The sequence below is a fragment of the Scyliorhinus torazame genome, chromosome 11, assembly GCF_047496885.1.
Source record: "Scyliorhinus torazame isolate Kashiwa2021f chromosome 11, sScyTor2.1, whole genome shotgun sequence".
NCBI lineage: Eukaryota > Metazoa > Chordata > Chondrichthyes > Carcharhiniformes > Scyliorhinidae > Scyliorhinus > Scyliorhinus torazame.
Genome location: NC_092717.1, coordinates 27,934,602 through 27,946,933, shown reverse-complemented (window position 1 = coordinate 27,946,933; position 12,332 = coordinate 27,934,602). Strand labels below are relative to the sequence as shown.

The 12,332-nt window shown below is 43.2% G+C and overlaps 1 protein-coding gene across 8 annotated transcripts in view; it reads right to left on the bottom strand.

Annotated features, from left to right (window-relative positions):
* Nucleotides 1-12,332, bottom strand: part of ubr5 (ubiquitin protein ligase E3 component n-recognin 5) — a 184,708-nt gene that overhangs the window by 82,450 nt on the left and 89,926 nt on the right. For all 8 annotated transcript variants that reach the window (XM_072467077.1, XM_072467078.1, XM_072467079.1 and 5 more), the window contains 3 exons: nucleotides 10,284-10,395; nucleotides 9,752-9,906; nucleotides 1,855-2,052 (listed from right to left, as the gene is read on the bottom strand). In XM_072467077.1, coding sequence (XP_072323178.1) covers nucleotides 1,855-2,052; nucleotides 9,752-9,906; nucleotides 10,284-10,395 — 465 coding nt within the window. The remainder of the gene's footprint in view (nucleotides 1-1,854; nucleotides 2,053-9,751; nucleotides 9,907-10,283; nucleotides 10,396-12,332) is intronic.

Here is a 12,332-nt window from a genome sequence, read left to right as displayed (position 1 = left end):
TAAACATCTTCAAATATGACATTTCCATTAATTGTAAATAAAAAGTTTATTGAAAATGTACAATAGAACTAACAATTTGACATATAACCAGTTTTACTAAAAGACCCTCTGTATAATGACCTCTTATTGAATTGCTGAATAAGATCTTTTTAAATTTATATCAATTGCTAAAGAAGGATGCTAGTTTTTAAACTTCAGTAACAACCTTTTATCACAAAACGTTTATGCGGCACGATATTTAAAAATATTGATTTACTGGGGAGAGCAAGGTACATGGGGCACTATTTCAAAGCAAAAAGTTCCCCATTGGGTCTTGGACAGGATTTCTTTAGAGCTATTTCCGCATGGGTAGGTTCCAAAATTGGAAGAAAATTTCTCCAATGATATTCATTGTTAGATATATTCCAATGTTTCCTGGCTGTTCCCAAGCTTGAGCTTATCCAAATCTGAGCTGCATGCATCTTAATTCACACCAAATCACATTTATCAATCAATCTTCTGTGCTTTACCAATGCAGGCTCCAGTCCAGCAATGGCTTTATTTTAAACTGTTCATCCTTACTTTCAAACCTCTCCATGGCCTCACCCCATGCCATTAACCACCTCTAGCCCAACAATTCCGCTTCATCGTTTTAACCTTTAAGTCATCCTTAAAACGTACTGCTTTGATCAAACATTTGGTCATCTGGCTATTTTATTTTTTTGGTCAGTGTCAAATTTCACATAAAATGTACGGCCAGGCGGCTCGTGTTATATTTACAGCCCTAAATTTTGGTCTTCACCCCAAACGAAAATATATTCTCTGCATCTACCCTGTCGAGCCCCTTCATAAATTTAAAGATCTCAATCTCTCAATTATCTCTTTCCAGCCAAAAGAGCCTCATCCTGTATAACCTTTCTTGGTGGGTTTAGCTTCTCAGTACTGGGATCAACCTTGTGGCACCTTTTCCAATGCTCTATGGAGATCAGAACTGTTCACAATATTTCACGTGTGGTTTCACCAAGATTCTGTACAAGTATATCATAACCTCTCTACCTTTAGCGATATGTGCATCTGTACCCTTCTATCTCTTTGCACTTCTACCCCATTAAGACTCATTCTCCGAGCAGCAGCAAATCCATCAAGATTTAATACCTCACATTTGCCTGTATTGAAATTAATTTGTCAATTACATGCTAATTCTGCCAGTTAACTGATGTCTCTTTACTGATAAAATCCTAAGATAGGATCCCGAGGTTGTACGCGAGGGCTGGTTGCTAGTGACTGCTGCACAGGCTGTTGCTTACCACCTTTGTCAGTAATTTAGATGAGGCTGTTGGGATGGAGGAGATGTGTGTGGGTGGCCTCAGAAGGGAGAGATTGAATCCAGATTCACTCTAGGAAGGAAAGAGGCCTACTTCTTGCAGATGTCAGTTTAGCGTAGATTAATCCATTGTTGTACAAATGGTTGGCACTGGCATCAGGCATGAACACCAAACTGCTTAGGAGCTGCTTCCGTGTTGCGGAGTTTAGGTCTTTGCAAGTTTGCAACCAGTGCTGCAGCAGTGTGGTAAGAGTAGGAGTGCTGAGAAGTATCACAGGATAAGCAACTTGGGTTGCAAAATCATAGAGCAAAAGTATTGTATACAAAATAAGGACAATGTCTAAAGTTACTGGATTTCACCTGCATGGCCTTGTCTGACTCTCCCTCACTCTCAAACACTGGTTCAGCTGAAGACTACATGTGGTACACTACATTCAAATAAAGTCATTTGTGTTCTACTGATTTTAACATTAACGCAGAACCTGATGAATCCAAAACACCAATAATATAAATGTGCAATATTCAACTTTTTATTATGTTGATCAACCTACCTCTACAGCCATTACTATGACAGCTGCTTTCTTCTTAATGGATGAATTTGCAGGAAGATTTGTCAAAGAATGAATCCCCATTCCAAGGCTCGTAATTGGTGGGAGATCTAACCAGTCAGGATCACGGATTCCACCCATACAATCTTTCGCCATTGGGTATATTGTGCCATTTCCATCCCTTAGGATGATGGGAGATTCCTAAAAATGGAGTAAAAATATGCAATCAGGAAAGTTGATTCTCAAACATGCCTAAGATGTAATCTATATGAATTTCCCTAGCATTCACAGCTCATAGCCAATTCTGATAGTTTGTGAACATTCCTCCCATCACAAGCACACCTAGCTATAAAATAAACATAAACGGTTAAAATTTGAAGCCAAAGATAGCTTGCTCAGTGATTTGATCCTTTGTCATACCAGCTTGGTTAGTATATGACTGCTCATTCACGGTTCACACTTGCAATTTACACAAAATCAAGCCAACTGCTTAAAGCTTCTTTCTGAACTTTAGCTGAATTTGTTAGAGCATGGCAAATAGTTAAGAAAATAAATTATATTCCTGAAAGGAAACAGTGTGTGAAATATTTAACCTTTCAAAACACACAAATACCTGTCAAATTAAAAATCTTTAACTGGCATGGTCACTCATACTGCCTGTGATGAGGTTATCCATACTCTGTCTAATGACAACTTTTCACCACACTTTTCTGCCAACATTTACAATTATAAATTGTTCAATCAACATTGACCAATGCTGCCACATTAACTGTCACCATATAATTGCAGCCGCTGGGTGCTAGCTGGGTTTGTTAAGCAGCCTTCAGATCTATACAAAATATTTCCAGATTCACTGCAATCCACAAATCAACATTAGGTCTAAATTTAGCAAGTTAAAAAAATGCTTTTAAAAAGGTTTGCTCATCATCAGAAAGTATTAGATTTCCTACTGTGCGTATCGTCACAGTTTTTGACTTTCAGCCTCTACTGATGTATGACTAAGAGGCGCCATCATCCCATTGGTATGGGGAACGATAGAAATTACCTGGGGACACTGTCTTTTTATGTTAACCAATAACTCGGGCAACAGACTCTCCCTCCAACCTGCAAACACCACCTTTAACTTGGAGCAGGAAATGCAACATGGAATTTAACAGCAGGAATGTCAATGGCTCAGCAGTTCACATTTATGCACAGGCTTAGAGGGCCGTAGGGTCTGTTCCTGTGCTGTATTGGTCTATGTTCTATACTACACTTAACTTAGGAATATGTCCAAGGACAAACAATGGCCAAGCTTTCAGTCAGTTGACTTAATCTTTCTAACTCAAAAGGAGGCAGGAGTTAAGGAGCATCATGAAAGGAGTGGAGAAGCAGAGAGCATTAAGCAGGAAACCAAAAAGTCTGAAGCTCAAGTAGCTGAATACACAGCCACAAAATAAGGGAGTGGAGGACGCACAAGAGACCAGAATTGGAGGATTTTAGAAAATAGGGAGGGGCGAGTCCATGAAGCATCTTGAATGAGGATGAGAATTTTTAAATTGTACTGTGGGTGGATCTGAAGGCAATGTAGGTCAGCAAGCACAGGGATGATGGTTGACCAGTACTTGGTGCAGCTCAGAATATGTAGCAGCAAATTTTTGGATGTTAAAAGTTTACATGGGGTAAAGAAAGAAGGCTGGCCATGAGCGTATTGTAAATAGGAGTCTGAAGGTAACCAAAACAGAACACAACTTGAGACAGGGTAGAGGGAGGAGATTTTAGAAGGCAGCCTTTGTGACGGAGGATATGGAGTCAGAAGCTTAGTTCTGGGTCAACAAGAATCCAGTGGTTGATAACAATCTGGTTTAACCTTGTGCAAGGGAGATCAAATCAGTAGCAAAGGAGCAAAAGGGTAAAGGAACCAGTGGCGAGGGAGAAAAATGCGAAGTGGCAAAGAAGGGAAGGGGCAAAGAAAAATGGCTTGGGTCCTCCCGAGGTCTAATTGGAGGAAGTTTTATCTCACCCAAAACTCCATGTTGGACCAGTCTGACAACACAAAACCTGTGTATTCAGGATGCGTCGAGAGAGTTGGTGGTGTAGAACTGGGTGGCCATTTGGAGTCCAACATAGTGTCTTTGGCAGATATCACCAAACGGCAGCATGTTGAAAAGAAATGGGAATAATTGAATACCACTAGATAATGATCAAGGCACAAGAACCTTGTGTATGAAAATTCAGATACTTTTCATTTTCCTTTATATATTAAAAATAAAAATTCAGAAAAAATTGCTCCCTGCATTCAGTAAGGAATCTAACCACCATCACTATTTCAATTTCCACATGTAAAATTGCACAAAGTAACACTAGCACTATGTAGGCAGCATCAAGGCCATCTGCACAGTACAGTCAAACAGATCAACATCAACACAACTTGCTGAAAGAATTACATACAAAGAGCAGCAAAAGGAGACCTCACAATTGGTCAAAGGGTATCCAGTACCCGCTCATCTAGGAGTGCTACTCATCAGGGATGAACACACAAGTTACATTTTGAATCTATTATCTAAACTTATTAAGCAATTGTTCAATGTTTTGCTCCAACTGCGATAACGCAACAAATTGATGCAGGTATCAGCTTTCTATGCTCGGTGCAGGCACATTAGCTAAATATTTTTATCCAACAGTGGAAGAAAATAAGTAGGAATGTTAATTTTTAGATAATAACGGTTGTCCCATGTCCAACAGTATTAGTGCGCTGCTACCAAAGTAAATTTTTTAACCAATCTGTGTCGAGTGGCTCACTTCCGGACTTCCCAAAGGATTTCCACCACCACCAAGACCCAAGTTAGGAGTGTGATGAATACTCGCCACCTGCCTGGACAAGTGCAGCTCCAACAACACTAGGGTCAACATCATCCACACTTGCCTGGACAAGTGCAGCCCCAACAACACTAGGGTCAACATCATCCAGGGCAAACCATAAAATTGATTGGCACCCTACCCACCACCAGCACAACATGGCTGCAACGTGTTCACAAGATGCACTGCAGCAAATCAACAGCACTTTCCAAACTTGCAACCTCTACTACTTAGAAGGGTTGCAGGCACATGGGAAACCACTATCTCCAAGTTTTCATTAAGGTCCCATACCACCCTGGCTTGGAAATGTATCACTGTTCCTTCATTGCATTGGGTTAAAATCCTGGAACAGCATGGTGGGAGTACATTTAACACAAGGACTGCAGCAATTCAAGAAAGTGGTTCACCAACTTCTTCTCCAAAGGTAATTAGGGGTGGACAATAAATACTGGTCTTGTTGGTCACATCCCATGAATGACTAAGCTTACAAAAGTAAAAATTGACAAACTTTGGAATGGTAATATATGAAAATGTGCAGCAAGCAAACTGGCCCTTGCGTTCATCAATGGTTTGACTATTACTAAAAATCGGTTACCCTTACTCCCTTTCACAACGGACCTCACAGCCATGTTACTGCCTGGGAGATTCAGGTTGTTTATTTACATATTGCCCCTCTATGCTATCATCCATTCCAACCCTAACTATTCCTCTTCACTTGTCCAGGGGCCCCAGAGCAATGGTCAATAGCTCAATCGTTAATGCGAAAGTACAGGAGACATACACGGGGCCATATCCCCGTGTAACTGAATAAAACCCAAACTATTTGTACGAATGCTGCCAAAGAAGCCTTGTACAGCAGACGTACCCATGACACAAACCGGGGGCCCAACCCAAACTTCTCTAAAACCAAACTCCACCCTATCAAATGTCTTTTCTGCATCTAATGACACAATTATCTCTGGCTCTGGCCCGGCCACCAGGGCAAGAACCACATTCAGCAGTCACCGCACATTTGACGACAGGCATCAGCCATTTACAAATCCCATGCGGTACACCCCAACCACCTCAGGGAGACATGGTTCCAACCTCAATGCCAGAACTTCAGCCAACAGCTTAGCATCTATGTTAAGCAGTGAATATGGTGGCACAACCTGCATTTCGCCAGATCTATGCCTTTTTCAGGATAAGGGAGATGGATGCCTGACCAAGCATCACAAGAAGGGAACCCTGGGACAAAGAATCATTGAACATCCCCATCAGTAACGGAACCAGCTGGTCCATGAACATTTTATAAAATTCCACCGGGAACCCATCAGGCCCTGATGCCTCCCCTGTTTGCATCTGCCCTAGGCCCAAACCTCCTCTAGGCCCAATGGTGCCTCCAGCTCTTCCTGCATTTCCTCCCCATCTCAGGGAACTCCGAGCTCTCTAGAAACTGTCATCCCCGACTCTTCCTCTGGCAGCTCCAACCTGTAAAGCCGCTCACAAAAAATCCGAAATGTCCCATTCACTTTATCAGGGGCGGAAACCAGCCTGCCTCCGGAGTCCCTGATCTGGATAATCTCCCAAGAGTCCACCTGCCGCCTAAGCTTGTGAGCGAAGAGATGGCTAGCTTTCTCCCCACATTCATCGATAACCACCCCCCCACCCCCCCTTCCCTCAGGCAGCCGCATCTGGTGCACCGCCTTACAAGTAGATCGCAGATCAAACCGTGTCAGCAGCTTTTTCTTGCTTGCCAGGAGTTCCAGGGTTGGGTCACTCCCATATCCACGGTCCACTTCCAAAATATCAATTAACTTCGGCCACTTCTTCCTAGCCTCCCTGTCTGTGTGTGCCTTATACAATATCATCTCCCCTCTAATCATCGCCTACCATAGAATAGAGGGCAAAACCATCCTGTTCCCACTGAACTCCACGTATTCATCCAAGGTTCTCGAAGGGCTCTCGAAACCCACCCACAAAACCACACATCCGTCGAAAGGCCCACATCCATCACCCGTCCTGTGCGCTGCACCAGGTCTGCCTCCAGCACTAAATCAATGAAATGCGGAGTATGGTCTGAGATGACTGCAGCCACGAATTCTGCCTTCTTCACCCTGGGAAGAAGAGACCTGCCACTCACAAAGTAATCTATCCTTATGCACTGGGGAGGAAAACAAGAACTCCTTACCCCCAGGGTGCATAAACGGCCACAGGTCCGCTCCCCCTGCCTCCTCCAACCCCCGAAGGAGCCAACGCCTTCAACTTAGATCGGTCGAGTTACAGATCTAAGACAATGTAAATCTCCCTCAATAATCAGTTGGAGTATCTAGATTCGGCATTGCGGTCAACAGCCACCTTATAAAGGTTATGTCATCCCAATTCGGTGCATACACGTTTACCAAGACTACTGATTTACTCTCCAGCAAACCTGCAACATCACATATTTGCCCCCTTGATCAGCCATCACCCTTTCTGCTAGCCCCCCCCCCCAAAAGTGGAATACCTGGCTTACCAGCCCTTCCGAAGTCTGGGCTGGTCCTGCACCCGGAAATGAATTTCCTGTAAAGACACCACATTGGACCCTAGAATCTTTAGGTGAGAGAAAGCTCACGCCCTTTTCACAGGTCCCTCAGCATTCCAGGTAACGAACCCTTATGTCCTATGTCCAGATAAGATGGCCACTATCCTCCTCCAAAGAACAAAATAAAAAGTCCCCTAGTCTCTCTGCACCCCCCTCCTCTTCCCCCCCCCCCCCCCCTCCAGACTGTCTGCAAACCCCCCTCCTCACACTTAATTACCGACTGAAACTCATCGAATCATGTCCAACAAATCACAGCACCTCTCGCCACTCCGCTCCAGTTCACTAGCCTGCAGCTTACCGCTAGTGAGATAGCCCCCCACAGGATCCACACCCACAAGGAAACAGAAATCAAAAAACACGCAAACGCCCGACCCATCCTTGCTGCACAAATGCCTTAGCCCGTCCCAGCAATCCTACTGTGTTCTATTTCCCACCAGGGGCCATTCACACTGTGCCATTTTAGTTACAACTACCGTGGCACCCCCACTCACGCCAAGAAATTAAACCTTCCCCTGCTGCCCGGAAACCAAGAATTAACACCCAACAAATCCTTCCCGTCCTCCTCCCCATTTGGCCTTCAGTCAAGTCCAAATTCTTTTGTCTTAATGAAGGCCTCTGCCTGCGCAGGCATATGTCGAAGTAGTGATCTTTCTACTCCATCGTGACTCACAACCTCGCCGGGTACACCATCCCAAACCACACTCTTCTCTTGTTAAAGGCCACACGCCTCTTTGCTAGTTCGGACCGGATATCCTGGTAAATTTGTTCACTTTTGCTCTGACTCTTGTTCCACTCTTCAGTGAGCAGTTCCTCTGCTTCCAACAAGGTGAGCCACACTTCATGCTGCGACACTGCCTCCTCCACGCCCTTCAGTGTTTTGCTTGCTCCCTCACAGCTTTCAACGTCTTCCCCAACTGTTCTTTGATCGGGCCCAATGCTTCACTGGTAGCTTTGAAGGACACCCTCAGCTCCTTGCCTTACCGACCAAACTGCTCGGGCTAGACAGTTGGTTTGTGATGCAGAACAAGGCCAGCAGCGTGGGTTCAATTCCCGTACCAGCTTACCCGAACAGGTGCCGGAATGTGGCGACTAGGGGCTTTTCACAGTAACTTCATACTTGTGACAATAAACGGTTAATATTATTATTTGTATCCCAAACTTAAACTCTTGCGCCATCACCCCAGTCAGTATGTGTACCGTGATGGGCGCTGTTGCGCCAGATATCTTCCCTCCCTCAGCAGACTATTTACCTGAGACTTCTTTCCTGCAGGCTTCTTCGACAACATTTGATATATTTCCAACCATAATTCTTCACAGTTCGGCAGGCCAGGTTTGACCACAAAAGTCCTCCAAATACCGGGCAAAAGGAATCGAAAAAACAGTACTCTGACGGGACCTATCTTGTGTGGCGTGCTCTCACATGACATCAGCAGAAGTCCCCAAAACACCTGACTAAACCGGACTGGTTTACAGTCTTGGTGCCATATTTGATTCAAAGATAAATGTTGGACCATGTATTCTCACCACAGAAACTGCCTAGTTTCACTTCCATAATACTGCCCAGTTTCACCCCGCTTCACTCACCTGCTGAAAGGCTCATTCATAACTTTATCACTAGACTCAACTATTCAAATGTACTGCTGGCTGGTCTCCACATTCTACCCTCTATAACTGGAGGTGAATCAAAATTGTGCTGTCTACGTCCTATCTAATAGTGTTATCAAGCAGCATTTGCTTGGCTAGAAGCTGCTCACGGACGCTCAGTTTGGGTTCCACCAGGGTCAATCAGCTCCTGACCTCATTGCAGCCTTGGTTCAGACATAGACATAAGAGCTGAACTCCAGAAGGAAGGTGAGAGTGACTGCAGCAAGGCCTTACTCTTCTACTCAAAAATCCCCTTGCAATAAAAGCTAACATGCCATTTTCCTTCTTTGTTGCTTGCCTTATCTGCATACTAACTTTATGTATTTATTGTCCAAGGACAATCAAATCCCTACATTGGATGGGCAGCCCACAAAGTACAATCTATTTAAAAAAGTCTACACAGGGGCTCAGATTTCTTAAAAGAAACAATGCCACTGAATGATTGCCAGCAATTAAATTAAGTGTCTGCACAGACTGATCAAGTGAAGAAAACAAATATGCAGATTTTTATTAATATTTTGATAATTGCTCACAGGTGACCAGGCAAAGCTGTATTTTTTTTTTATCCATCACTTGTTCCTTCAAGGGCATTAAAGCCAACTATGTAGCAGATTAGAATCTCATGCGTGCTTCACAAAGGGGAGTAGATTTTTTTCTACAAAGTGGTTGAGAATGAATTCATTGGTACCTAGTTATTTTATGTTCAAAAATGACCAGATTTATTGAGTTCAGGGTCACAACCTACCATGATAGGATCAGAATGTACAGCCTGTAGCCTGTTTGTCGAGTAACAACCACTAACCTAACTGATCAAGCTGCTGGATTAAAATTTATGAAGAGATAAATACGACATACCTGCCCAGCTGTGTAAATTGCCACATTGCGCTCATTCTGACCAAGGAAGGCAACACTACTTGTAGGAAAGTTGTGCTCCTGTTCAGCTTTTCCTGTAGCTAGGTCAAAGATACAGTAGCGTACCCAGCTACCCGTTTTCAGCACAGTATGAACACCTGGTAGAGTAGTTAAAATAGACTTGATTAAATCACACAACTTCTATTAGGTGACCATTATTTATACAAATATTCCATAATTATCTTAACTAATAATAGGTCCAAATTACAGACGAAGCGTTGTTAAATAAATTATTTTCTTTGTATTTTGATCATAAACTTTAATTGAAGAGTTAACATAGCCATGTAACAATTTTTCAAATAAACAGCCAAAAGTTATTGTACAAGCTTGCAGGTGACATATGCCAGTTTCAGCAAGGTGCCAGAAGGCAGCTGAAATCTGTGATAAAGACAACACAAGTCTTTCATTTTCAAAAATTGAAAACCACAGCCATACTGATCAATTTATGGAGTACAAGACCAGCTGATGCACTTACCCTTGGAATCCACATTCACTGCAAGGATCTCTGCCTTGTCTGGGATAGTAAGCTTTTTAGGGGTGCGCTGGAAACAGTCCGGAATCTTTGGTGTCCCACCTGTTTTCACAACCTGAAGCAATATAAAGAACCAAGATATAAACAATAATCAGCATATTGTTGCGAGAAGCTCCACTAACGTTTTTAGTTACAATAACTTAATTAGAGTCATAATTCCACATGCACACTTGATAACCCTTTTTCCCCATAGCAACAAAACACACCACTGCTCTTGCACACACATCCATCAGTATCATGGAAGGAAGAATAGAGAGACAGTTGATTATCCACGACACAGCCAAAGGTGCCCCCACAAAAGTAGGAGCAATACCAGCATGAAGCAAGTGGTTATCGGGGATGAAGAAGAGAGTTAAGTGCACAGATACAGTGGGAGAGCCAAGGGGGGAGGGAGGAAGGGGAGATGTGGAAGGGAGAGAGAGACACCCATCCACACAGGAAGGAAAAACAAATTGGGGCATGTGTGTGTGTGTGGGGGGGGGGGGGGGGAAAGAGAGAGAGAGAGAGAGAGAGAGAGAGAGAGAGAGAGAGAGAGAGAGAGAGAGAGAGAGAGAGAGAGAGAGAGAGAGAGAGAGAGGAGCGTGAGGACAGGTCAGCAGGTATTTCAAAGACGAATGGGAGATTTTGACATTTGCCAGATTAAACTGTTCAGTGGATAGGGGATTAACGGGTGGCAATGAGGATAACTTGATATTGGGGGTGGGATGCTTTTATGTCTCCATTTCCACTTTACCTGTGGACTGCACTTGCTTTTACTTCTGGTGTGCAATGCCACAGAAGATCAGCTAGTTTGAATTTCTACTTTGAAATGACTGAAACCAATTCTTGACATTAAAACTTACCCATGAGTTGGCACACGTCAGCCCAATGTTCTCAGAGGTGCTCTCTGATGATTTTCAGATTAAGCACAAATCCAACTAGGGACCAGACTATGTAATTACAGTGTGTCAAGTTTATAGTGTCACAACACAATGAAATGCATCAAGTAAATTAGAATATGAAAAAAATTACAAAATGCGGCAATGGAAGAAAGCTTTAACTGGGAGATTTAAAAAATAGGGATGAGAAAGTTATTAAATTATGTGAAGAATACAAAGGCTTTAATACAAGCGCATTCAGAGGAAGCAAAGATTGTCATGTGATTAAATAAGCAAGCTTTAAGTGGAAAAGATGGAAGACACTAGGCAAGTATTTGTCTGTTTTCAGAGATGTAGATACTAGGATTGCAAAAATCAGAGAGGTGGATGACGAACTGTTAGCAGAGGTTGCTATTTCGAGATTTTCAAAGTTACACAAACAGACAAATCTCTGGGATCTGGATATGTACACTCCAGGACCTTACGATAAACTAGGAAGGAATAGCTGATGTGCAGACTTTTTTTACTATGGAAAGAAAACTTTTGACAGAACTAGTGGGCAGCACGGTAGCACAAGTGGTCAGCACTGTGGCTTCACAGCGCCAGGGTCCCAGGTTCAATTCCCTGCTGGGTCACTGTCTGTGTGTAGTCTGCACGTTCTCCCCGTGTCTGCGTGGGTTTCCTCCGGGTGCTCCGGATTCCTGCCACAGTCCAAAGACTTGCAGGTTAGGTGGATTGGCCATGATAAATTGCCCTTAGTGACCAAAAAGGTTAGATGGGGTTATTGGGTTACAGGGATAGGGTGGAAGTGAGGGCGGTGCAGACTTGATGGGCCGAATGGCCTTCTTCTGCACTGTATGTTCTATATTCTAACTAAAGAACAGGATGTGAATTCCTTGTCAAAAGAGATGGATGAATAAGTTGAGACAATAAATCTTTTTTTCAGTTGATAAACTACTGAAGCACAAAATACAATTATTAAAGCACTTGGCAAAACAAGTGGCTATTGGGACAATAGGCATCGATACCTAAAAGGTAGATCATGCGTGACCATCTTATGGAATTCTTTGAAGACAGAGGGAACTAAAAGTGCAGACAATATGCTTTATAGGATTTTTCAAAAGGTATTCTGAAT